At 42.2% G+C, this 27,911-nt stretch overlaps 1 protein-coding gene and 1 long non-coding RNA gene across 4 annotated transcripts in view; one reads left to right on the top strand and one right to left on the bottom strand.

The window, feature by feature from the left end:
• LOC116641756 overlaps nucleotides 1–27,911 on the top strand; it is a 268,059-nt gene that overhangs the window by 211,412 nt on the left and 28,736 nt on the right. For 2 of the 3 annotated variants that reach the window (XR_004301242.1, XR_004301240.1), the window contains exon 3: nucleotides 6,853–6,960. The exons of the other annotated variant lie outside the window; for it this stretch is intronic. This is a non-coding gene — a long non-coding RNA (uncharacterized LOC116641756). The remainder of the gene's footprint in view (nucleotides 1–6,852; nucleotides 6,961–27,911) is intronic. 3 annotated transcript variants of the gene reach the window in all.
• Nucleotides 3–27,346, bottom strand: LOC116641753 (sulfotransferase 1C1). Its single transcript, XM_032419668.1, has 8 exons — nucleotides 27,311–27,346; nucleotides 25,575–25,775; nucleotides 23,293–23,421; nucleotides 6,913–7,010; nucleotides 3,727–3,853; nucleotides 2,686–2,780; nucleotides 1,098–1,278; nucleotides 3–862 (listed from the first exon to the last, which is right to left on the bottom strand). The coding sequence occupies exons 2-8, from the start codon at nucleotides 25,744–25,746 to the stop codon at nucleotides 750–752; spliced, it is 915 nt and encodes a 304-aa protein (XP_032275559.1). The 5' UTR covers nucleotides 25,747–25,775; nucleotides 27,311–27,346; the 3' UTR covers nucleotides 3–749.

The raw sequence follows: 27,911 nt of genomic DNA, 5'->3' as shown, positions 1-27,911 counted from the left end.
CCCCAACACTCCAGCAATCCTCAGTTTGTTTCCTGAGATTAAGAATTCCTCATATCAGTGAGGTATTGTTCACTTTCTCTTATGTTGAAGTTCTACTCTATTTAGTTCTCTCTTTTCATGAATTCTGCATCTGGGCAGCCAGGCTATTGTGAGCTAGTGATGGGTATGTCATGTGTCTTTGCATCCCACCATCCCTTCACATGGTCATACCAGGAACCCCACAACACTGGAGGGAACAAGAGAGAAGGGGGGGCATCAATATCAACTTGAAAGTTACAAAACAAGCATGGATGTCTCAAATAAAAGGGACAAAGACAAAGAAGACAAAGACCCTGGCCAGAATTCTTATTTGCAGAAGACAGGGACTTTTTAATCTTTAGGGAGATGATAAAAAGTATTCTGGATTCCTTGGTTTATATTTTTGCTCTTGAATTTACTACCATATGAGATACTGTGTAGTGGCCAGAGATCATAATCTTTCTTTCCCCAGGATCACTGCATGGTGCCTAGAATGTGTTACACAAGAGATAGGTGTCTATGTGAATGATCATGTAATTTAATTTTAAACTTCTATGCAGGATTTGATTACATTTGGATGAAATATATCATCGTGGCATAGAATCTATGGATAGTGTAGGAAAGGTCAGGATTAGAGGATGGGTATGGTAGTTTTAAGTATTCTTGATTATGAGGCTCAAATGTCTAAAATCTAGGAAGGAGGTTCTGACTGATGGATTACCCTGTTGTCCTCAGATCTCTGTGCGGAAGGTCAGGGTACTCCCTGCCATCTTCTTCTGGTAGTCCTTGTCAAATTCTTCATTCTGAGCCACAGTGAAATAGTTCTTCCAATCCCCAGGCATCCCTGAAACAAGTCAAAGTCTCAGAGGTTGCCACAGGAGTACAGAGAGGAGGGAGCATGCATCCTTGGAGCCAGCACAAGAATGGGGAAAAAAAAAAAGAAGTTTGCCTCTGAAAATTATGCAGTAGTGTCATTGATAGGAATGACTAATGGGGCATGAAACATTACTGGAAAATCTAAGCAGATCATGGGTACTACAGAGTCCAATCTGGTATTTGAGAATATAAATCTTACATACCTTTCCTCATAAAAGGGGAGATAGATTGGTCCATGAGGACAGTAGGCAAAGTGGTGTAGTTGGCCATTGGGTTTTGCTTCATTACATCGAAGGAGGTGTGATACATGATTTTATTCACGACTTCTTCGGGCATTTCTTTCTCTAGGAACTTCAATATCTTCTGAATTACCCGCTTCGGGTCCTATATGTAGAAGAGTTACACAAAGCAAATAAATTTGGGTTTTCTATTAGGGATGACATTCTGCTTGACAAATGACAAATGACAAACAGTATTTGGGAGGAATGAGTTAAGTTCAAATATATTCAACAATTATCCCTTAGGTGATGACTATGTGCAAGGCACTGTACCATCTCAGGTACTGCCATGACACAAAGATGAGAGCCGTTCTTGCCCTCAGGAGGCTCACCCTGCAATAGGGGGATAAATGTAGACATAACTAACTGGGCAAAACCTCTCCCAGAAAACATGCTGCTTGCACACAGACAGTATCATGAGATTTGTTGAAAGGAACAATTATGTCTCCTGGTAGAGATCAGGAAGGTTGTATAAAGGAGGGGAAATGTTGCAGGTGAAGCACAGTATAACATACTCTAGTATTTGAGCTATAGAAGATGGCAAAAGAGTCTGTGAGTTTAATAGAAGGTTAGTAAGGGGATGAATACAAGGGATCTCAAGTTGACCCAGAAATGTAAATTCTTGTGCACTCGTTCTTTCTGATCAAAGAGTTGCAGAAAAGGAGCTATAGCTTCTTTTTTTTTTTTTAAAAAAAAGATTTGTTTATTCATTTGAGAAACAGAGAGGGCAGGGGGAAGGGCAGACGGGGAGAATCCTCAAGCAGATGACCCGCTGAGTGTGGAGCTGGACACAGGGCTCGTTCCCATGACCCATGAGATCACGACCTGAGCTGAAATCAAGAGTTGGACACTCAATTGACTGAGCTACCCAGGTGCCCCAAGGAGCTATAGTTTTTGATTGGATTTCTCAGCACTGGCATAATAAGTAGTTTGTAGTTCTAGGATACTAATCCCTGGGGTCATGAGAGTGAATTTGTCATGCTTTTCATACACAGTGACTTGAAAAGGAGAAATCTGTTCTCGTCACAATATGTGGGACCAATCCTGCCAACGTTTATATGGATTAAACTTCGTTTGTGATGTGGGTCTGGGGTGTGGAACAGGGAGAAGGAAACCCTCCTCGAGCATTCACTGAACACAACTAGGCACTTTACAAATGTGATCTAATAAATCCTTATAATAATTTCATGAGATACAAAATGAGATGATACCCATTCTGTAGGTGAAGACACATGGTTCATGAGTGTCAGGATTAATTCAACCATAAAGGTATCTGATATTTCCTGAGGAGGAAGGATCTTCTGGAAATTGTGAACTGAAGCAAATAAAATTGAGAAGAGCAGAAAAGTAGTTAGAACTTCTGAGGATAAAACTGAGTTGGGAAGAGTGTCATGGAGAGAAAGGACTTGCACTGAAGGCTCTTCTGTGGGCAAGCCCAAATGCCAGGGTCCCAAATGTGGTTTGCTGCACTGGAGAACATGGTGGGTCTAATGGAGATTGCATTGCCTTTTACCTCTTTCATATCCTCATAGAAGAGGTAGAGAATATGGTGCTGGTCTTTTGCATCCCACCATCCCTTCACATGGTCATACCAGGAACCCCACAGCACTGGAGGGAACAAGAGAGAAGGGGGGGCATCAATATCAACTTGAAACTTACAAAATGAGCATGGATGTCTCAAATAAAAGGGACAAAGACAAAGAAGACAAAGACCCTGGCCAGAATTCTTATTTGCAGAAGACAGGGACTTTTTAATCTTTAGGGAGATGATAAAAAGTATTCTGGATTCCTTGGTTTATATTTTTGCTCTTGAATTTACTACCCCATGAGATACTGTGTAGTGGCCAGAGATCATAATCTTTCTTTCCCCAGGATCACTGCATGGTGCCTAGATTAGTGTTATGCAACAGATCCTGTCTCTTAGTGGGCTGATTTTCATTCTGAAAAAATCTATAATTATCAAATATTTGGGCAACTTTTCTCTCTCTCATGGTGACTGGGAGGAGGAGAGGTGCACTGGGTGTCATTTGTTGGCCCTGCCAAATCCATTCTGTACCCTCCTCCACCCTAGAAGATTGACCTCTATGGACTGTGTCAATGGGCTCCTTTGTGCTCAGGCTTCCACCTGGGATTTGCCAGCAAAAGGCACTGAAAGGCTTTTGGAGGCAGGAGGAGAGGGGGAAGGGTGTCGTTTATTTCCCTGATGGCCTTCCTGTTGGCTCACTGTGGTGGACTCTTTCCCCTACTGAAGGCCTCAGCCCCTGTTAAGGAGCCTTGTCCTTTTTCCAGGAGGCAATAGCTCCCTGCTGGTGTTAACCCTAAAACACTGCCCTATCACCTGTCGGTTTCTTTAAACTCTGCCTGTAGCTTTCTAAATAGTCTCTTAGCTAAATTATCCCCAAATGACCCAGTTTCGATGTGCCATCCACAACCTCCAATGACCTTGGTGACCACAATCATTCAATGAAAACCCTTCCTTTCTGATGTCAATAGTGAACAAGGAAATGTGAAGAATGAATGAGGAAACATGAACCCATAATTTCCTTTTACTCACCTTTTCCAGCTTTGAATGCCTCAATATACTCCTCCCATGTACCAGGGTCAGGCATCATTTTACTCATTCTTGAGAAATGGTAGTAGGACACCAGAGAGTCCTTTGGATTTCTAGCCACATAGATAATCTGAAATCAACCAGCAAGGGAATTGAGACAGACAGCAAACAAAACAGAGAAATATTATTGCTCAGTGCAGAGGACCATGTTATTAGAATCTTAGACTATTCTATTTGAGTAACTGAACGTGCATGCATTTTCTGTAAGCAGGATGACCACATCTTCCAGTATGCTCAGACAGAGTTCCAATGTATATCTGTGGTCTTAGATAATGATTAGGAGCATGCACGTATGCTCCTCTCTCTCAAGAGTATCCTGGTTTGCAGGATAAATACTACAGTCACCCTAACTATGGTATTTCTGAAGACTAACGAGGCCACTGTGGTATTTTCCAGTGTGTTTGAAAGGTAGGTCCTCCTTGGCTTGCACTAAGCAAGGACTCTAACTAGGTTATTGCACAGGGGGTAGCTAAAGCAGTCAGTTGTCTAGTCTAGTCTCCTCTGTACATGATGAGCTGCAGCCTTACAGATGAATGATCACTCTTACTTATTTGTGGTAAGATTGCAGGACCTTTGAGGGCAGTGCTAAGTCTCCCTCTGGAATTGCTTGTGATGATTCTTCTCATTGGAAAAGCAGGGTTGTGGTGTGGCTGGGGAGAGCTGACCTCTTGGCTTCGTGTCCTGTGGTTCCATGCCCACCTGTGCTTCTGTGTGCATTCTCAGCAGAGCCGGGAGGAGGAGCACATTAATGGTTTCTCAAGCATTTTCCCATGTCTCATTTACTGAACAGAATTCCTGTGTCCAACAGAACCACTCACCCAGGGACATTTCCCTCTCAGGCAATTGACCCAGGCTCTTGCTTACTCTACTGCCTTTCCATAGACTGCTGCCTTATAGGAACATGGACCAGGCCTGTTTCTCTGCCTCTTTTCCTACTGCTCAATTTTTCTCTGATATTTATGAGAGCATGTAGGGAACGAAAAACTGTGACACAGCTGCACCATCTTGTCATAATGTAAATGTCTTTCTTTCTTTTCTTCTTTCTTTCTTTCTTCTTTCTTTCTTCCTCCTTCTTCTTCTTTTTATTTTTTTGGTTTTATTTATTTGAGAGAGAGAGAGAGAGCAGAAGCAGGGGGAGGAAGAGGCAGAGGGAGAAGCAGACTACCTGCTGAGCAGGGAGCCGGATGTGGGGCTTGATCCCAGGACCTGAGATCATGACCTGAACTGAAGGCAGACTTAACCGACTGAGCCACCCAGGTGCCCCTGTAAATGTGTTTCTTAATGCTTGTGTTGGTTATTGTCTTTCTGTAAGCCTGAGTAATTATGAAGGGGCAGTCTGGGCTAGGCAGGGAACATATTCAGTGTGCTTATGGTGAGAGTCAGATGACTGGGTGTGACCTAATGTCCAATACATTTTCTGCTGATCCATCTGTGTGAGTCCCCTGTGGTGGCTGTAACAAATTCCCACAGATGGAGTGCCTGAAAACAATAAGAAAATTATTCTTTTATGGTTCTGGAGGCTAGATTTCACTAGGCTCAGGTCAAGCTGTTGGCAGGGCTGGTCCCTTTGGTGATGTTAGGGGAGAATCCCTTCCCTTGCTGTTGCTAGCATCTCGAGGCCACTTGCATTCCTTGGCTCTTGACCCAATCCCTGGCTTCACTTATCACATCTCCTACTTCTTCCTCTGATCTTCTTGTCTCCCTCTTATAAGGATCCTTGTGATGATATTTAGGGTCCACCTAGATAAATCGGGATAATCTTCCATCTCAAGATCCCCAACTTAATCACATCTGCAAAGCCCGTTTTACTATATAAGGTAGCATTCAGTTTTTGGTTATTAGGACATGGATATCTTTAGGGGCTGGTTATTTAGCTTATCACTGCATCATAAAATGAAAATCTTGGGCTAAGCTCTTTAAGGTCCCATCCTACTCAAATAATACACAATTTTGAGCAGATAAAGGGAGGTGCTGTCATTGAGATTTTTACATTTTACAAGGCCTGATTTTACAAAAAGAAGGTGCTAGTATGATGACTAACAAGATGTTATTTTGTCTTCTGACATTGAGTCTACAATAGCATTTGGAAATAATATTGCTTCTTGAGCAGCAACAGTCACATATGAGTGAAGTTATCTATCTGTGGGTATAAAGCAGGAAGTTTTCACAAATGAAGGTGACCTAGATGTAATCCCAGAGAAGCAGATCAGGAATGGGATAGCATTTTGATATATGGAATCCTATTCAGTTGTACTGTACCTTATTTGGAGATGGTCAAGATGAAGAGCTGGTGACTCAGAGAAGCCCAGAAAAAAGAGAGTAAAAAACAATTACTTGCACTGTGTATCTGAGCACTGCACGGAGGAGAGAGTGTTTTGGCTAACAGACTTGACCCCTATGGTTTCCTTGGTAAGGGTTCAGTCTGGGTTTCTAAAGCAGCTTGTTCACAGGGAGAAGACATGCTGGTCTAGCTGATATAAGCATTTGATTCTGCTGAATGGCTACACTTTTCATGGCAAATTTATAAGTCAATATTTGACTTTAAGACTCACTGATTAAGCATGTATCAAAAAGAAACACCAGTATATTTGATGTACATTGCACATTGAACCTGAATTTGGAAGAGTCAAAATAAATGAAAAATCTTGGAAATGGAGGACATAGAGGTGTAATAGTTCCTGGGTGCTTGCTCCATGAAATATGCTCTAAGGGTGGCCAATGTAGTATCATCCTCCTTTGCCTTGCTCTACCTTTCTCTCCACAGGTTTTCCCTAAATAAATCCCTTTTATGTCTTCCTTGGCCTTTCTTAGATGATTTGAACTAAGATAATAGCCTTCTTCAGGAAATATGTGCTTTGTTTCACCAATTGCTTCCTTTGGCTATGGCTTAATTGGCAACCAACCAGAATGATTTTGTCTGAAAACATCTTAGTATGTACCCATAAATAATATTTTGAAGGAAAGCTGGATACAGCATGGAGTTTGTGGGAATGTGGGAGTAGTGCTACCATTTGCCCTATACCTCCATTGATTATTTATTTTTCAATATCTTTGATTTTTTCTATTTAGATGGACACATTATCTATCCATACTGACCAAAACTGGGTTTGAAAAGTTGGCTTTTCCTACCTTTGAATTTTCTTTCCAGAAGGAAGGTGGCAGCAACTGAACAGGCAGGTGAGTCTTCATAGTTCTAGGAGAAGGCATTTTGCTGGCCAGATCCAGACCTGGGAAAGAAGGCTACACCATTTAGCTGAACACTTCTCATCAGCTCCATGAATTCAATATTATTGTTTTGTCAAATATCTGAAATGAGGTTTACCAAATAGCTGGCTCTGCCTAAAATTATGGTTTTTACATGTCTAAATGATTCCCTCCTAATGACACTTTTACCATCCATTCAGGTAAAGGAAAACACTAGTGAGATACTGGAAACCACTGAGGCAACAGTACTCTCCTTATTTGCTGGGTATTGGTTATACTTGTGTGGGAAGATGAAGATGTTTGGGGAGGTATGAGGTTGGTGCAACTATGTCCCCAACAAGCACTTGGATATTCTGTCCTTTGGGGTTTTCTATTACTGCAATGGGGAGTAGATTAAGGCAGCTGGAGAAAAGCTGGCTTCCCTCTTAAGGGAGGTGGGTTATTGGCCAGCTCTACAAGGCTAGCAGTTCCATGTAAATAGCTTCATGCTTTCTTTTAACCTTTACTTTCCAGGCCAAGAACTGCAACAGCCACCAGTCAAACACCAGCACTGTGCTCTGTGCTGGGATGTATTTTCAGATGAAAAATTGAGCCTAACAGTGGTCAAGTAATTTCTCCAAGTTAGTAAATGTGACAGCCAGAACTGGAAATCAGTTAGTCTGTGGGTGTGGAAAGCCATAGAGGGGGAGGCCTAAGAGACTTTGTGGAAAGCAGCAGAGAGACAAGGAACAACTAGATGAATCTCAGATAAAATCCTCCTTGGAAACAGAATGTCCAATGCTGAGTGTTAAAATACCAAGTACAGGGGGCACCTGGGTGGCTCAGTCAGTTAAGCGTCTGCCTTCGGCTCAACTGTGATTCCAGGGCCCTGGGATTGAGCCCCATGTCGAGCTCCCTGCTCAATGGGGTGTCTGCTTCTCCCTCTCCCTTTGCCCCTCTGCCTCCCCCTGCTTGTGCTCGCTCTCTCTCAAATAAATAAATAAATAAAATCTTAAAAACAAACAAACAAACAAACAACCAAATACAGACTGGGATTTGGCCACACACAGCATGAAACTCAAGGGAGGGGGCTTGAAAATGAGGCAGAGTAGCAGCCTTGGTTGGAGAAGCACAGCTTCTGGTGGAGAATCAGATATATAGAGAAGGGAGGCACCCCCTGGAGACCTGGCAGTAATGGGAAAGAAGGAAGTAAGAGGAAGAAAATTAAAAATCCTGCAGAAACAAAAGAAATAGCCTACTAATTCCTCACCGCCAACCACCAAGACCTAGGAGTAGTAAACCTCTCTATTTCAATTCCCTATAGTTTTTTCTTAAACTGAGGCTCACCAGCCTACCTGGGGCTCTACTAACAAATGTTAATTTAACAAAGGCACAATTGGCTTCACAAGCAGGATGGATTGAGTCAGTTTGCCTTTGATAATGAGGAATGTATTTTAGCTGCAAATGGCTTTCTCAGGTGGGTAATCCATTGGGGAGGAGTCCAACTGCATGCTGTCTATTCAGAGGGCTGCCCCAAGTTCCCATCCCAAAAGTGCAAGCTCCAAAAAAAGCAACCAGAATTCTCTCAAACTTTAAGGGTATTGCTAATTGCAGCTGGTTTGAGGGGCTATAGATGTGTTTTCCATTTATTAATGTCCAGGGGGTAGCTGCAGTGGGTGTTAGACTTTGTGATTCTCAGCTTTTAGCACAGACCCAGCTACTGACTGTTAGGGACAACTGGCTAAGATTTTGGCAAGGTCCTATTGCCTTTAGTTAACAGAGGGGAACATGTGAGTTGCACAAGTTGCCCAAGTGTGGGACCAGAGAAAGGTGCATTGCCCCTAAGAGGAGAGGGAAACTCTCCTGACCTGATTGGCTTTGCTTGTGGGAGGCACTAGGACTCTGAATTCTAACCTGGATGATAGGGATGCCCACACTGGGGAAGTCATGGCCCCTCGAAAAGGCAAGAGTGACTGAGGCCTGTGGTCCTTCTGTCACTGCATACCTTGCTGCTGTGGCACCTTGTCCTTGACACTATGAGGTATCATGGGTCCCACTCCTGGTGTGTAGTGGCACAAAATCTAATGGCCTAATACAAATGACCTGAATACCTGCTGCCTGCACCAATGAAAATGTCCAAGAAAATTAGTAAGCTCCCCACTAAATGTGAAACACTCATAAAAGTGGCGTGGGCACTGATCAGTGTCGAGGTGTACCAACATGCCAAGGCACTGATTCTATACTCTTGGGCCTAGGGGCCAGTCCTAATCCTGCCACCACTGGGCTAGTGGAGGATGACCCCAAACCCAGTGAGGTGGATTGGGACACCCTGGAGAGGGAAGCAGCTGGTACTGGCCACTGGGGACATCTGCCAGAGTGACAATTCACAGGGTCAAATCCGTGGCGGGTAATAGAGAATTAGAAACCGAAATTTGAAACTTTACATGCCTTAAGATTAAAAATATTTTAAAAGACTGTAGGGCAGGAGGGAGGAAAAGGGGCTGACTGGCTGTTGAGAGTGTTTAATACTGGCTCTGAGCTATTATGCAACCTATGGATGTGAGACAACTAGCCAGTATTTACAAGAATCCCCAAATGCTTAACCTTTTAAAAGACCCCAATGAGCCCTGGGTGTTGTACACAACTAATGAATCATTGAACACTACATCAAAAACTAATGATGTACTATATGCTGGCTAATTGAACATAATAATAAAAAAAATTTAAAAACTCAAAAAAAATTTAGCAAATACAAAAACAAACAAACAAAGAAACAAAAAAATAAAAGACCCACCCCCAAAGCCTGAAAGTCAAATTCTGGAGAGACACAGGTGACCCAACCTCCAACCTATGAGGGACCGTCCCAGGACTAATTCAACCAGAGTTAAAGCAAAAGCTGCAGCCGTGGATGATCTCAGTGTCATAACTGGGATTTCTAATCACAAGGGAGAATCCAAACCCAAAGACACAAGCCCTAAAGATATAGAGGGAAAATCCTGTCTTCTGCTTACTTGGATTTTTATGGCTTGGCATGGAACCTACCCTTCTCTCATAGTTATTTTTTTTTTTTAATTTTTAAATTTTATTATGTTATGTTAGTCACAATACAATACATCATTAGTTTTTGATGTGGTGATCCACTGTTTTCGTATAACACCCAGTGCTCCATGCAGTACATGCCCTCCTTAATACCCATCACCGGGCTAACCCATCCCCCACCCACCTCCCCTCTAAAACCCTGTTTGTTTCTCAGAGTCCATAGTCTCTCATGGTTCATCTCTCCCTCTGATTCCCCCCACTTCATTTTTCCCTTCCTTCTCCTAATGTCCTCCATGCTATTCCTTATGTTCCACAAATAAGTGAAACCATATGATAATTGGCTTTCTCTGCTTGACTTATTTCACTTAGCATAATCTCCTCAGTCCCATCCATGTTGATGCAAAAGTTGGGTATTCATCCTTTCTGATGGCTGAGTAATATTCCGTTGTATATATGGACCACATCTTCTTTACCCATTTGTCTGTTGAAGGGCATCTCAGCTCTTTCCACAGTTTGGCTATTGCGGACATTGCTTCTATGAACACTGGGATGCATAAGGCCCTTCTTTTCACTACATCTGTGTCTTTGCGGTAAATACCCAGTAGTGCAATTGCTGGGTCATAGGGTAGCTCTATTTTTAATTTTTTGAGGAACCTCCACACTGTTTTCCAAAGTGGCTGTACCAACTTGCATTCCCACTAAGAGTGTAAGAGGGTTCCCCTTTCTCCACAACCTCTCCAACATTTGTTATTTCTTTCCCTGTCCATTTTTGCCATTCTAACTGGTGTAAGGTGGTATCTCAATGTGGTTTTGATTTGAATTTCCCTGATGGCTAATGATGATGAACATTTCTTCATGTGTCAGCCATTTGTATGTCTTCTTCAGAGAAGTGTCTTTTCAGGTCTTCTGCCCATTTTTTGACTTGATTATTTGTTTTTTGGGTGTTGAGTTTGAGAAGTTCTTTATAGATCTTGGATACCAGCCCTTTATCTGTAGTGTCATTTGCAAATATCTTCTCCCATTCTGTGGGTTGCCTCTTAGTTTTGTTGACTGTTTCCTTTGCTGTGCAGAAGCTTTTTATCTTGATGAAGTCCCAAAAGTTCATTTTTGCTTTTGTTTCACTAGCTTTTGGAGATGTATCTTGAAAGAAGTTGCTGTGGCCGATGTCAAAGAGGTTACTGCCAATGTTCTCCTCTAGGATTTTGATGGATTCCTGTCTCACATTGAGGTCTTTCATCCATTTTGAGTTTATCTTTCTGTATGGTGTTAGAGAATGGTCGAGTTTCATTCTTTTGTATGTGGCTGTCCAATTTTCCCAGCACCATTTATTGAAGAGACTGTCTTTTTTCCATTGCATGTTTTTTCCTGCTTTGTTGAAGATTATTTGACCGTAGAGTTGAGGGTCCATATCTGGGTTCTCTATTCTGCTCCATTGGTTTATATGTCTGTTTTTGTGCCAGTACCATGCTGTCTTGGTGATCACTGCTTTGTAATATAGCTTGAAATCGGGCAATGTGATGCCCCCAGCTTTGTTTTTCTTTTTCAACATTTCCTTGGTTATTCGGGGTCTTTTCTGATTCCATACAAATTTTAGGATTGTTTGTCTCAGCACTTTGAAAAATATCATTGGAATTTTGATCAGGATGGCATTTGATTGCTCTGGGTAGCATAGACATTTTAACAATGTTTATTCTTCCAATCCATGAGCATGGAATATTTTTCCATCTTTCTGTGTCTTCTTCAATTTCTTTCATGAGTGTTCTGTAGTTCCTAGAGTATAGATCCTTTACCTCTTCGGTTAGGTTTATTCCGAGGTATCTTATGGTTTTTGGTGCTATTGTAAATGGAATTGTTTCTCTAATTTCTCTTTCTACAGTTGCATTGTTAGTGTATAAGAAAGCAACTGATTTCTGTGCATTGATTTTGTATCCTGCTACATTCCTGAATTGCTGTATGAGTTCTAGTAATTTAGGGGTGGAGTCTTTTGGGTTTTCCACATAAAATATCATGTCATCTGCGAAAAGAGAGAGTTTGAATTCTTTGCCAATTTGAATACCTTTTATTTCTTTTTGTTGTCTGATTGCTGAGGCTAGGACTTCTAGTACTATGTTGAACAATAGTGGTGAGAGTGGGAATCCTTGACGTGTTCCTGATCTTAAGGGAAAGGCTCTCAGCTTTTCCCCATTGAGGATAATATTCACTGTGCGTTTATCATAGATGGATTTTATGAACTTGAGGAATGTTCCTTCTATCCCTATACTCTGAAGAGTTTTAATCAGGAAAGGATGCTGTATTTTGTCAAATGCTTTTTCTGCATCAATTGAGAAGACCATATGGTTCTTCTCTCTCCTCTTATTAATGTGTTCTACCACATTGATTGATTTGCAAATGTTGAACCACCCTTGCATCCCAGGGATAAATCCCACTTGGTCGTGGTGGATGATCCTTTTAATGTATTGTTGGATCTTATTACCTAGGATTTTGTTGACGATTTTGGAATCCATATTCATCAGGGATATCGGTCTGAAATTCTCCTTTTTGATGGGGTCTTTGCCTGGTTTGGGGATTAAGGTAATGCTGGCCTCATAGAATGAGTTTGGAAGTTTTCCTTCTGTTTCTATTTTTTGAAACAGCTTCAGTAGAGTAGGTATTATTTCTTCTTTGAATGTTTGGTAGAATTCCCCAGGGAATCCATCAGGCCCTGGACTCTTGTTTTTTGGGAGGTTTTTGATCACTGCTTCAACCTCGTTACTGGTTGTAAAGCCTATTTCAGGTCGTCAATTTCTTCCTGTTTCAGTCTTGGCAGCTTATAGGTTTTCAGGAAAGCATCCATTTCATCCAGATGGCTCAGTTTATTGGCATATAGTTGTTGATAATAATTTCTAATAGTTGTTTCTATTTCCTTGGTGTTAGTCGTGATCTCTCCCCTTTCATTCATAATTTTATTAATTTGGGTCCTTTCTCTTTTCTTTTTGATAAGTCTGGCCAGTGGTTTATCAATCTTATTAATTCTTTCAAAGAACCAACTTCTAGTTTCATTGATCTGATGTACTGTGTTTCTGGTTTCTGATTCATTGATCTCTGCTCTAATCTGAATTATCCCCTTCTAATGCATGGCTTAGGCATCGTTTGTTGCTTTTTCTCTAGTTCTTTAAGGTGTAGAGTTAGTTGGTGAATTTGGGATTTTTCTATTTTTTTGAATGAGGCTTGGATTTCTATGTATTTCCCCCTTAGGACCGCCTTTGCAGTATCCCATAGGTTTTGGACCGATGTGTTTTCATTCTCATTGGTTTCCATGAATTGCTTAAGTTCTTTTTTGATTTCCTGGTTGACCCAAACATTCTTGAGCAGAGTGGTCTTTAGTTTCCAAGTGTTTGAATTTCTGCCAAATTTGTTCTTGTGATTGAGTTCCAGTTTTAGAGCATTGTGGTCTGAGAATATGCAAGGAATAATCTCAATCTTTTGGTATTGGTTGAGACCTGATTTGTGACCCAGTATGTGGTCTATTCCATGTGCGCTCAAGAAGAATGAGTATTCTGTTGTTTTAAGGTGGAATGTTCTGTAAATATCTATAAGGTCCATCTAGTCCAGTGGATCATTGAAAGCTCTTGTTTCCTTGTTGTTTTTCTGCTTAGATGATCTTTCTATTGCTGAGAGTGGAGTTTTGAGGTCTCCTACAATTAATGTATTGTTATCAATATTAATCTTTATTTTGGATAACAGCTAGGTTTATGTAGATGGCTGCTTCCATATTGGGGGCATAGATATTTACAATTGTTAGATCTTCTTGTTGGATAGACCCTTTAAGAATGATATAGTGTCCTTCTGTATCTCTAATTACAGTCTTTAGTTTAAAATCTAATTTGTCTAATTTGCTACCCCAGCTTTCTTTTGAGGTCCACTGGCATGGAAGATGGATCTCCATCCCTTCACTTTCAGTCTGGATATATCTTTGGGCTCAAAATGAGTCTCTTGTAGACAGCATATGGATAGGTCCTGTCTTTTTATCAAATCTGCAAGCCTGTGCCGTTTTATGGGAGCACTTAGGCCATTCATATTGAGAGTGATTATTGAAAGATATGAATGAATTGTCATCATGTTGCCTGTGAAGATGTTGTTTTCATAGATTGTCCCTGTAAATTTCTGTTGTATATCACTCTTGGGGTCTTTCTCCTTTTATAGAACCCCCCTTAATATTTCTTGCAGGGCCGGCTTACTAGTCACATATTCTTTCAGTTTCTGCTGGTCTTCAAAGCTCTGCATCTCTCCATCCATTCTAAATGACAGCCTGGCCAGGTAAAGTATTCCTGGCTGCATGTTCTTCTCATTTAGTACCCTGAATTTGTCTTGCCAGCTGTTTCTGGCTTGAAAGGTCTCTGTGGATAGGTCTGATGTTATTCTGATGATCCTGCCTCTATACGTAAGGAATCTCTTCCCCCTAACTGCCCTTAAGATGGTTTCCTTGGTTCTAAGATTTGCAAGTTCTATTATTACATGCCGAGGTGTTGGACTGTTTCCCTTATCTTGGGAGGGGTCCTCTCTGCCGCTAGGATGGGAATGTTTGTTTCATTCCCCAGATTAGGGAAGTTCTCAGCTACGATTTGCTCAAATATATCTTGTAGTCCTCTCTCTCTCTCCAACCCCTCCGGGATTCCAATAATTCTGACATTGGAACACTTCATGGTGTCACTTATTTCTGATTCTATTTTCATGGATTCTGAGTTGTTTTTCCCTGGCCTCCTCTTTTCCCTTTTTATCTATTAAATTGTCTTCCAGGTCACTAATTCATTCTTCTGCCTCACTTACCCTGGCTGTTAGTTTATCTAGATTAGATTGGATCTTGGGGGGGCGGAACAAGATGGCGGAGGAGTAGGAGACCCGGATTTCGTCTGGTCTCAGGAATTCAGCTAGATAGGGATCAAACCATTCTGAACACCTACGAATGCAACAGGAGATCGAAGAAAAGAATAGCAACACCTCTCTGAACAGAAAAGCGACCACTTTCTGGAAGGTAGGACGTGTGGAGAAGTGAATCCGAGGCGATATTCGGGAGGATAGGCGGCGCGGGAGGGGATATTCGTCGGCCGCTTCTGGCAAGTGATAGAGCCGCGGAGCACAAAATTGGAACTTTTAGAAGTCAGCTCCGCTGAGGGACATTGCTCCAGTGGCTAAGTGGGGGGTGGAACCCTCGCTGGGACAGCATGGTCTCAAGACCCTCACGGTCACAGAAAGACCAGGGGTGCCTGAGTGCGGCAGAGCTCACAGGTATCAGAGCAGGGAAGCTGGCTGCAGAGACGGAGCAGAGGACCAGCCTCTCAGCTCAGGGTTGCCATAAACCGTGATCCGCAGCACAGTTGGGCCACTGCTCCTCCACCAGGGACCCAACAAGCGGCAGATCCGGGGAGACTCACCTTCCTCCCACGGGAGGAGCAGCGGGGAGCGCACTGCAGGGATCTGCTGGGTTTGAAGACTCCATAGCCAGTCGTGTGCCAGAGATAGAAACGCTCGGTCACAGGCCAGGTGAGCACAGAGTGTGGCCGGAGACCAGGGAGATGGGAGTGACTGACTGCTTTTCTCTGGAGGCTCACTGAGGACTGGGACCCCAAGTTCTCGCCTCCCCTGGGGCAGAGATTAGGAGGCCGCCATTTTCACTCTCATCCTCCAAAGCTGTACAGAAAGCTTGCAGGGAACAAAAGCTCCCGAGAGCAAACTCAAGCAGATTACTTAGCCTGGACCCGGCAAGGGTGGGGCAATTCTGCCTCTGGCAAAGACATTTGGGAACACGGCAACAGGCCCCTCCCCCAGAAGATCAGCGAGAACAGCCAGCCAAGACCAAGTTTACCGATCAATGAGAACGGCAGAACTCCAGCGTTAGGGGAATGCTGCATATAGAATCCATAGCTTTTTTCACATGATTCTTTAGTCTTTAAAGTTAATTCTTTTTTTTAACTGTTTTTTTTTCTTGAATTTTTCTTTTCCCTTTTTCAACCAACATCTTATCAATCCCTTTTTTAAAAAATATTTTTATTTTTCATTTTTAGAATCATATTCTATCCCTTCATAGTAGTTACCCTTATTTTTGGCATATATATATAAATTATTCTCTCTTTAAAATTTTGAGATAGTTTCTTCTAACAGATCAAAATATTCCCTAAATCTCTAGTGTATGGCTTTGTTCTAGTCTCCTGCCTGATCACATTCTCTCCCATTTTTTTTCTTTTTTTTTAATCCTCTTCTTTTTTCAAACAACTTCTTATCAATACCTTTTATAAAATTTTTTATAATTTTCATCTTTACAGTCATATTCCATCCATTCATCATATCAACCCTTATTTTTGTACATATATAAGTTCTTCTTTCTTTAAAATTTTGGGAGGCACTTTCTTTTAACAGGCCAAAATACACCCAAAATCTAGCATGTGGCACGGATCTATGCACCAGCCTGATCATATTTGATCATATTCTGTTTTTTTTGTTTTGTTCTGTATTTGTTTGTTTTTATCTTTTTCTTTTTCTTTTTCTTTTATCTTTCTTTCCCTTTCTTTTCCCCCGGCTTCAGGTCTTTTCTGATTTGTTTAGAGTATATTTTCAGGGGACGTTGTTACCCTGTTAGCATTTTGTTCTCTCATTCATCTATACTCCTCTGGACAAAATGACAAGACGGAAAAAATCACCTCAACAAAAAGAACAAGAGGTAGTACTGACTGCCAGGGACCTACTCAATAGGGACATTAGTACGATGTCCGATCTAAAGTTCAGATGATGATTTTAAAGATACTAGCTGGGCTTGAAAAAAGCATGGAAGTTATTAGAGAAACCCTTTCTGGAGAAATAAAAGAACTAAAATCTAACCAAGTCGAAATCAAAAAGGCTATTAATGAGATGCAATAAAAAATGGGGCCGCTTACTGCTAGGATAAATGAAGGAGAAGAGAGAATCGGCGATATAGAAGACCAAATGATGGAAAATAAAGATGCTGAGAAAAAGAGAGATAAACAACTACTGGATCACGAGGGCAGAATTCGAGAGATAAGTGATACCATAAGACGAAACAACGTTAAAATAATTGGGATCCCAGAAGAAGAAGAAAGAGAGAGAGGGGCAGAAGGTATATTGGAGCAAATTATAGCAGAGAACCTCCCTAATTTGGGGAAGGAAACAGGCATCAAAATCCAGGAGGCACAGAGAACCCCCATCAAAATAAAAAAAAATAGGTCAACAACCCAACACCTAGTAGTAAAACTTATGAGTCTCAGAGACAAAGAGCAAATCCTGAAAGCAGCTCGGGACAAGAGATATGTAACCTACAATGGTAGAAACATTAAATTGGCAACAGACCTATCCACAGAGACCTGGCAGGCCAGAAAGGACGGGCAGGATACACTCAGAGCACTAAATGAGAAAAATATGCAGCCAAGAATACTGTATCCAACTAGGCTGTCATGACAATAGAAAGAGATATAAAAAGTTTCCAGGACAAACAAAAACTAAAGGAGTTTGCAAACACTAAACCAGCCCTACAAGAAATATTGAAAGGGGTCCTCTAAGCAAAAAGAGAGCCTAAAAGCAACATAGACCAGAAAGGAACACAGACAATATACAATAACAGTCACCTTACAGGCAATACAATGGCACTAAATTCCTATCTTTCAATAGTTACCCTGAATGTAAATGGGCTAAATGCCACAATCAAAGACACAGGCTATCAGATTGGATTAAAAAACAAGACCCAATGATATGCTGTCTGCAAGAGACTCATTTTAGACCCAAAGACACCCCTAGATTGAAAGTGAGGGGGTGGAAACCATTTACCATGCTAATGGACACCAAAAGAAAGCTGGGGTGGCTATCCTTATATCAGACTAATTAGATTTCAAACCAAAGACTGTAATAAGAGATGAGGAAGGACACTATATCCTACTTAAAGGGTCTATCCAACAAGAAGATCTAACAATTGTAAATATCTATGGCCCTAACATGGGAGCAGCCAATTATATAAGGCAATTAAGAACAAAAGCAAAGAAACACTTTGACATCAATACAATAATATTGGGGGACTTTAACAACCCCCTCACTGAAATAGACAGATCATCCAAGGAAAAGATCAACATGTAAATAAAGACTTTAAATGACACACTGGACCAAATGGACTTCACAGACATATTCAGAACATTCCATCCAAAAGCAACGGAATACACATTCTTCTCTAGTGCCCATGGAACATTCTCCAGAATCGATCACATCCTAGGTCACAAATCAGGTCTCAACCGGTACCAAAAGACTGGGATCATTCCCTGCATATTTTCAGACCACAATGCTTTGAAACTAGAACTCAATCGCAAGAGGAAAGTCAGAAAGAACTCAAATACATGGAGGCTAAAGAGCATCCTACTGAAGAATGAATGGATCAACCAGGAAATTAAAGAAGAATTTTAAAAATTCATGGAAACCAATGAAAATGAAAACACAGCTGTTCAAAATCTTTGGGATGCAGCAAAGGTAGTCGTAAGAGAAATTATATAGCAATACAAGCCTTTCTCAAGAAACAAGAAAGGTCTCAAGTACACAACCTAACCCCACACCTAAAGGAGCTGGAGAAAGAACAGCAAATAAAGCCTAAACCCAGCAGGAGAAGAGAAATAATAAAGATCAGAGCAGAAATCAATGAAACAGAAACCAAAAGAACAGTAGAACAGATCAACGAAACTAGGAGCTGGTTCTTTGAAAGAATTAACAAGATTGATAAGCCCTTGGCCAGACTTATCAAAAAGAAAAGAGAAATGACCCAAATTAACAAAATCATGAATGAAAGAGGAGAGATCACAACCAACACCAAAGAAATACAACAATTATAAGAACATATTATGAGCAACTCTATGCCAGCAAATTAGATAACCTGGAAGAAATGGATGCATTCCTAGAGATGTATCAACTACCAAAACTGAACCAGGAAGAAATAGAAAACCTGAACAGACCTATAACCATTAAGGAAATTGAAGCAGTCATCAAAAATCTCCCAAAACACAAAAGCCCAGAGCCAGATGGCTTCCCAGGGGAATTCTACCAAACATTTCAAGAATTAATACCTATTTTTCTGAAACTGTTCCAAAAAATAGAAATGGAAGGAAAACTTCCAAACTCGTTTTATGAGGCCACCATTACCTTGATCCCCAAACCAGACAAAGACCCTATCAAAAAGGAGAATTACAGACCAATATCCTTGATGAATATGGATGCAAAAATTCTCACCAAAATACTAGCCAATAGGATCCAACAGTACATTAAAAGGATTATTCACCATGACCAAGTCGGATTTATCCCTGGGCTGCAAGGTTGGTTCAACATCCTCAAATCAATCAATGAGACACAATACATTAACAAAAGAAAGAACAAGAATCATATGGTCCTCTCAATAGATGCAGAAAAAGCATTTGACAAAGTACAGCATCCTTTCTTGATCAAAACTCTTCAGAGTGTTCGGATAGAGGGTACATAACTCAATATCATAAAAGCCATCTATGAAAAACCCACAATGAATATCATTCTCAATGGGGAAAAACTGAGAGCTTTCCCCCTAAGATCAGGAACGCGGCTGGGATGTCCACTCTCACCACTGCTATTCAAGTCCAGTGTGTCATTTAAAGTCTTTATTTCCTTGTTGATCTTTTGCTTAGACGATATGTCCATTTCAGTGAGGAGGGTGTTAAAGTCCCCCACTATTATTATATTGTTATCGATGTGTTTCTTTGCTTTTGTTCTTAATTGCCTTATATAATTGGCTGCTCCCATGGGCCATAGATATTAGGGCCATAGATATTTACAATTGTTAGATCTTCTTGTTGGATAGACCCTTTAAGTAGGATATAGTGTCCTTCCTCATCTCTTATTACAGTCTTTGGTTTAAAATCTAATTTGTCTGATAGAAGGATTGCCACCGCAGCTTTCTTTTGGTGTCCATTAGCATGGTCAATGGTTTTCCACCCCCTCACTTTCAATCTGGGGGTGTCTTTGGGTTTAAAATGAGTCTCTTGCAGACAGCATATCATTGGGTCTTGTTTTTTAATCCAATCTGATAGCCTGTGTCTTTTGATTGGGGCATTTAGCCCATTTACATTCAGGGTAACTATGGAAAGATAGGAATTTAGTGCCATTGTATTGCCTGTAAGGTGACTGTTACTGTATACTGTCTGTGATCCTTTCTGGTCTATGTTGCTTTTAGGCTCTCTCTTTGCTTAGAGGACCCCTTTCAATATTTCTTGTAGGGCTGGTTTCGTGTTTGCAAATTCCTTTAGTTTTTGTTTGTCCTGGAAACTTTTTATCTCTCCTTCAATTTTCAATGACAGCCTAGCTGGATATAGTATTCTTGGCTGCATATTTTTCTCATTTAGTGCCTTAAATATATCCTGCCAGTCCTTTCTGGCCTGCCAGGTCTCTGTGGATAGGTCTGTTGCCAATCTAATGTTTTTACCATTGTAGGTTACAGATCTCTTGTCCCGAGCTGCTTTCAGGATTTTCTCTTTGTCTCTGAGACTCGTAAATTTTACTATTAGATGTCGGGGTGTTGACCTATTTTTATTGATTTTGAGAGGGGTTCTCTGTGCTGCCTGGATTTTGATGCCTGTTTCCTTCCCCAAATTAGGGAAGTTCTCTGCTATAATTTGCTCCCTTATACCTTCTGCCCCTCTCTCTCTTTCTTCTTCTTCTGGGATCCCGATTATTCTAATGTTGTTTCGTCTTATGGTATCACTTATCTCTCGAATTCTGCCCTCGTGATCCAGTAGTTGTTTATCTCTCTTTTTCTCAGCTTCTTATTTTCCATCATTTGGTCTTCTGTATCACTGATTCTCTCTTCTGCCTCATTTATCCTAGCAGTTAGCGCCCCCATATTTGATTGCATCTCATTAATAGTGTTTTTGATTGTGACTTGGTTACATTTTAGTTCTTTTATTTCTCCAGAAAGGGTTTCTCTAATAACTTCCATGCTTTTTTCAAGCCCAGCTAGTATCTTTAAAGTGATGATTCTGAACTCTAGATCTGACATCATACTAATGTCTGTATTGAGTAGGTCCCTGGCAGTCGGTACTACCTCTTGTTCTTTTTGTTGAGGTGATTTTTTCCATCTTGTCATTTTGTGCAGAGGAGAATAGATGAATGAGAGAACAAAATGCTAGCAGGGTAACAACGTCCCCAGAAAATATACTCTAAACAAATCAGAAAAGACCTGAAACAGTGGCAAAAGAAAGGGAAAGAGAGAAAAAAGAAAAAGAAAAAAAAAAGATAAAGATAAAAACAAACAAATACAGAATAAAACAAAGAAACAAAAAAACCAGAATGTGATCAAATATGATCGGGCTGGTATATAGATCAGTGCCACACACTCGATTTTGGGTGTATTTTGGTCTGTTAGAAGAAAGTGCCTCCCAACATTTTAAAGAAAGAAAAACTTATATATGTACAAAAGTAAGGGTTGATATGATGAAGGGATGGAATATGACTGTAAAGATGGAAATTATAAAAAATTTTATAAAAGGAATTGATAAGAAGTTGTTGGAAAAAAGAAAGAAGAGGATTTAAAAAAAAAAGAAAAAAAAAAGGGAGAGAATGTGATCAGGCAGGGGAGTAGAAAAAAACCATACACTAGAGATTTAGAGTATATTTTGTTCTATTAGAAGAAACTATCTCAAAATTTTAAAGAGAGAACAACTTATATGTATATGCCAAAAATATGGGTAACTACTATGAAGGGATAGAATATGACTCTAAAAATGAAAAATAAAAATGTTTTATAAAAAAAGGGATTGATAAGATGTTGGTTGAAAGAGGGGAAAAGAAAAATCCAAAAAAAAAAATAGACAGTTAAAAGAAATAATTAACTTTGAAAGACTAAAGAATCATGGTAAAAAAGCCATGAATTCTATGTGCAGTATTCCCCTAGCGCTGGAGTTCTGCCGTTCTCATTGATCGGTAAACTTGGTCTCGGCTGGCTGTTCTCGCTGATCTTCTGGGGGAGGGGCCTGTTGCCGTGGTTCTCAAATGTCTTTGCAGGAGGCTTAATTGCCCCGCCCTTGCCCGGTCTGGGCTAAGTAATCTGCTCGGGTTTGCTCTCGGGAGCTTTTGTTCCCTGCAAGCTTTCCGTACAGCTTTGGAGGCGGAGAGTGAAAATGGCGGCCTCCCAATCTCTGCCCCGGAGGAGCCAAGAACTCGGGGTCCCGCTCCTCAGTGTGCCCCCAGAGAAAAGCTGTCAGTCACTCCCGTGTCCCCGGTCTCTGGCCGCACTCCATGTTCACCCGGCCTGTGACCGCGCATTTCTATCTCTGGCGCCCGACTCTGGGTGGAGTCTCCAAACCCAGCAGATGCCTGCGGTGCGCTCCTGCGCTGCTCCTCCCGGGGGGAGGAAGGGGAGTCTCCCCGGATATGCCGCTTGTCGGGTCCCTGCTGGAGGAGTAGTGGCCCGACTGTGCCGTGGATCACGGTTTATGGCAGCCCCGAGCTGAGAGCCCGCGCCTGGGCTCCGTCTCTGCAGCCGGCTTCCCCACTCCGATACCTGGGATCTCTGCCGCACTCAGGCACCCCCGGTCTTTCTGTGACCCCGAGGGTCCTGAGACCACACTGTCACACGAGGGTTCCACCCCCCACTTAGCTACCAGAGTGATGTCCCTCACCAGAGCAGACTTCTAAAAGTTCCGATTTTGTGCTCCGGGGCTCTATCACTTGCCACAATTGGCTGACGTAGGCCCCTCCCCCGCTGTCTATCCTCCCAAATTTCGCCTCGGATTCACTTCTCCGCACGTCCTACCTTCCAGAAAGTGGTCGCTTTTCTGTTCAGAGAGTCGTTGCTATTCTTTTCTTCGATCTCCTGTTGAGTTTGTAGGTGTTCAGAATGAATCCAGCTGAATTCCTGAGAGGAGATGAAATCCAGGTCTCCTACTCCTCTGCCATCTTGCTCCGCCTCTCCCAGAGGAATATGGTTCTTAACCACTGGATGCTAGGAGTCCTCTCCTTGCCTTCTCTGTGTTACACATTCATCATCACTCTTGAATTCCCAATCACTAGTAGGGAATGTGCTCTCTCATGCTCACCAAACATATATTTTAGAAGATAGATTTAAAAGTCTTGTTTCCCAGTTGAAGTGAGTACATTCACCTTTACCTCTTTCCCAGTGTCCTTTGGAAATATTTTCCAGAAGGCTGATTATAGAAACAATTCTCTTTTCAGGTGCAAACTGACCGGGCACAGTGGTCATGGGTCTTAGTTACAGCCTCATGGGTTTTATTTGGGGAAACTTACCTGAGTTGAGGGGTGGGGGTAGAGCCCACTCGATGAAAGGATGCCGGTCAAAGGTGTTGGCCCTCTGGCACTTCTGCACATCTCCGTCATTTTGGATCATGTCCACAATCTCTTGTGTCCAGGTTGTGCCTAGAGCATTAGTTATTGTCAATTTCATCCACTCACTGCACAATTTAATTCATTTCCTTGATTATTTATGTATTCAGTAAAATTCACATATACTGAGTGTTAAGCGGAATCAGCTCACTTATCACCTCCTCTTTAATCCCCAGTGCCTCAAATAGGGCTTCGCACCTAGTAAATGTAGTTTGAGCAAATGCGTATTGAATCAAATGAATGTAGGGAGATACAAAGATGAATTAACCACTGTCCCTGTCCTAACAAGTTTACAATCTTTTTGGAGGAGATAAGTTAGGACAGAGACTACCTCTTGCCTAGCTTATATCCATTCTTCCTTTCTTTCTCAAATTAATCAATTTTTAGCTGGACATATAGCTACTTGCCTCAAAGGTAATATTTTCCAGTCTTTCTTGCATTATGGGGCCATGCCATTTTGGGAAGTTGTCTTTCAAGAGAAGGAACACGACCTTATTCCTCCCTTCCTACCCTCTTGCTGCTTTTTGGAATGTGTGCAGAAAGTTAGAAAGAGCCAGAGTCTTCGATGATCAATGTAGCCACCATTTCAGCCCTGACTGCTAATCTCCAGACTGCTTTTTCTTTTGGGTTTTCTGACACTTGTAGCCAAATTAAATCCTAATGGACACAGAAGAGGAGTGCAAATAGACATATAGGTCAGTAAAGAGCTAGACTGTGCTCACTGTCCCCCAGATACCCATTTTCCTTTTTCCACCAAAAATATTTGGTGTCTCTCTGGCTCTTAGTCAAACCTGCTGCTCACTGATACATATGACATATACACAGATAACTAGAAGATGAACAGTGTACAGTTAGAGACAAAAAGGATGTGCAACAGGCTACAGGAGTTCGGAGGAGGAGGGCCAACTTGGTGCAGAAGGGGTCAGTAAGGCTGAGTTCAGATGGTGGCTTTGGAGTGAAGAGTCGAAACAGGACTGGAATGTTCATCTGCATTAAGAAGCCAGGGCATCCCAGGCTCCCAGGCAGGGGGGGCCTCAGGAACCAGGATAAAGACAGTCACATTTCCGAATTGGTAAGTGTAAATGGGCTCACAGGGGCTAAGAGGTGGTGGGAGAGGTGAGGGAATAAGGCTGGAGACTTGGGGACCATCCTGAGGGGCTTTGGGATTGACTGTATAATTTCAAAGGTGAGCTGAAAAATTCCTGCTCTGAGGTGCAATGCAAATTCAAGTTCAGTTCTAACAAGAAGTGTCCAGTGCAAACCAGACAGAAAAGGAGATTCTTGAAGAATTGAGCCCTGCTGACAGGAAGTGCCTGCCCTAGTTTTAAGTAATGCTAAATCCTGAGAAGAAAGTGAGGCTAAGGAGCGACTTCCCAGACACAGAGGACAGAAACAGCCCAAGGAAGGTTGGAAGAATGTGGTGAACTGACTCTTTTCTGAAATCTTTCTGGTTATGAATACCGAGAGTTCCTCTTACGGAGTTAAATGGCCAGTGAGAGACCTTCCCAAACTGGTTACAGCTTCAAGTTCATCACCTCACTTGGTCGCATGGCTTGATGTTACAAATGCAGGTATTGCAGGGGGATTGTCGTTCTATTGGCCTCCCCGGTTAGGATAGTCTTTGTTCCTCCACCCCTGCACAAGCCTCGCAACCCCTTGCCCTTGCAGACCCTCACTTTTGTCACAGCCTCCTCTTCATTTTATAAGATCCTGGTAAGTGTCACCTCCCCTTTCCCAGATCCTTCCCACTGTACTTGTGTGGGTGTTGGACCCAAAGCTATTAGAACGTTTCATATTAGGGTGAAAGCCTTCATTTCCACATTGGTGTCCCCCCACTAAGAGATGCTTCTTATGGGCAAGGGATGTGCTCACTTCCTAGATTGCTTGGCTGATGGGAACCAAGAGTGGCTGGGTTGGCAAGATTACTGTGAGAACCTCTGTATAATTTCTTAGACTCTGCTTTTAAATAATCTTGTAATTCATTCAGTCCTTTGAGGATCTGGGATTCTACCTAAGTAAACAGGAGGACCTTGGATCCTGGGGGATTGGAGCTCAGAAGCAAGTCTGGTTTCATTTCTCCCAGGGTCAGCCCTGGTGAAAATCTGCATTTTTAAAATAGGGATGCCCCTCCAGGCATCACCACTCCTCTACAGCTGGCTTCCCCACTGCCAGTTTCCCAAACCTACCTGCCTTTGCATAGGATGCAATGAGGAGATCATCAGGTTTTGCTTGGAAATTCCAGATTTTGTCCCAATTATCACTGATTATCTTGGTCATAAGAACTCCATTCACTTCCCTGGTTTCTGGTTGTATGTATTTTCCCACCAGCTGGAGATCTTTTATTTCTTCCAGGGACATCTTTCTACACGGGCTTACCAGACAGATGCCTAAAAGAAAGGTATGCTTGTGTCAATGCTCAAAACAGTCATTCCTGTCAAGAAAAATATTCTCTGAGAAAGTTAGGAGAGGTGTAGTGGGCATTCATTACAGTGCTCAATGTTAATTTAAGTGAGAGAAGTCAAAACAGGGGGAGCCAGAAGCGTTTTCAATAGCTTCATTTCAGGGTGTCAGGATGATAAAGATGAACGTATTTCAGAGGAAGGCACACTGGGAGATGTGCTAGACCAGATGGGTTTTGATGGGCTTGTTAGAGATGGCCTGAGGACTGAGTGACAGGAGGGGACCAGGTCAGAAGACCTCTAAGCTCACAGGTCCTTGTCAAGTCTGAGCAGTGAGAGAGGACAAGAATGGAATCAGCACTTAGGCTGGCCATCTACAAAGCAGCACTGAAGCAGGCTGCAGGTGGGTAGGCAAAATCACATGTGACCCAGACAGCTCTAGAGCTGACACAAGTCACTGAGCAGGTGGGGCAGAAGTCAACACATATTAGGGTTCCCTTTCCACACAATGACATCAAAACGTTTCAGATCTAGATTACATGAAAGTCTCTCTGTGCATCCATAGCTCCAGATGTCACTCCCTGCTCCAAATCCCTGGCTGGAGAGCAACATATGCTAGCTGAAGAGGTAACACCAATTTGCTTGGGGGAGTAACCCCCACTGGCATGGGATACCATAGCCATTCCCTTTGCAGATAATTGTGTTTCAGTTTCTTGAAATCTTACATTTATTATAGAAACATAGCACATTAAATCCAACCACAGCATTTCTAGTTTTAAGAGTAATCCTGGGGGGGAGGAGCAGGAGAACTTAATTTCATCTGGTCCCAGGAATTCAGCCAGATAGTTATCAAACCACTCTGAACACTGACAAACTCAACAGGAGATCGAAGAAAAGAAGAGCAGCAGCTCTATGAACAGAAAAGCGACCACTTTCTGGAAGGTAGGACGTGCATAGAAGTGAATCCGAGGCCATATTTGGGGGGATAGACGGCGGGGAAGGGGGCCTCCATCAGCCACTACTACTGGCAAGTGATAGAGGCGCGGAGCACAAAATTGGAACTTTTAGAAGTCTGCTCCACTGAGGGACGTCGCTCCAGTGGCTAAGCAGGGGGTGGAACCCTTGCTGGGACAGTGTGGTCTCAGGACCCTCGGGGTCACAGAAAGACCAGGGGTGCCTGAGTGTGGCAGAGCTCCCAGGTATCGGAGTGGGGAAGCCGGCTGCAGAGACAGAGCCGAGGAGTGGGTTCTCAGCTTGGGGTTGCCATAAACCAAGATCCTCTGCGCAGTTGGGCCACTGCTCTTCCAGCAGGGACCCAACAAGAGGCAGATCCGGGGAGACTCCCTTTCCTCCCCCGGAAGGACCACTGCAGGAGTGCACTGCAGGACTCTGCTGGGTTTGGAGTCTCCACACGGGGTCAGGTGCCAGAGATAGAAACGCTTGGTCACAGGCCAGGTGAGCATGGAGTGTGGCCGGAGACCGGGGAGACAGCAGTGACCGACTGTTTTTCTCTGGGGGCTCACTGAAGAACGGGGTCCTGAGTTCTCAGCTCCTCCGGGGTGGCAGTTGGGAGGCTGCCATTTTCACTCTCAGCCTCCAAAGCTGTACGGAAAGCTTGCAGGGAACAAAAGCTCCCGAGAGCAAACCCGAGCAGATTGCTTAGCCCAGACCCTGCAAGGGAGGGGCAATTCTGCCTAAGGCAAAGACATTTGGGAACCATGGCAACAGGCCCCTCCCCCAGAAGATCAGCAAGAACAGCCAGCCAAGACCAAGTTTACCGATCAATGAGAACAGCAGAACTCCAGCACTACAGGAATACTGCACAAAGAATTCATGGCTTTTTCCCCCATGAATCTATAGTCTTTCAAAGTTAATTTTTTAAATTTTCTTTATTTCTTTTTTACTATTTTTAAAAATTTTTCTTCTTTCCTTTTTCAACCAACATAATATTTTATCAATTCATTTTTTAAAATCTTTTTTAATTTTCACTTTTCCAGTCATATTCTATCCCTTCTTTGTAGTTAACCTTATTTTTTGTATATATATAATTTTTTCTTTCTTTAAAATTTGGGATACAGTTTCTTCTAACAGACCAAAATATACCCTAAATCTCTAGTGTATGGC

Source organism: Phoca vitulina, unplaced genomic scaffold (assembly GCF_004348235.1).
Source record: "Phoca vitulina isolate PV1807 unplaced genomic scaffold, GSC_HSeal_1.0 scaffold22, whole genome shotgun sequence".
In the NCBI taxonomy this organism is placed as follows: domain Eukaryota; kingdom Metazoa; phylum Chordata; class Mammalia; order Carnivora; family Phocidae; genus Phoca; species Phoca vitulina.
The sequence above is the reverse complement of the archived record's forward strand: the minus strand, read 5'-3'. Positions and strand labels throughout refer to the sequence as shown.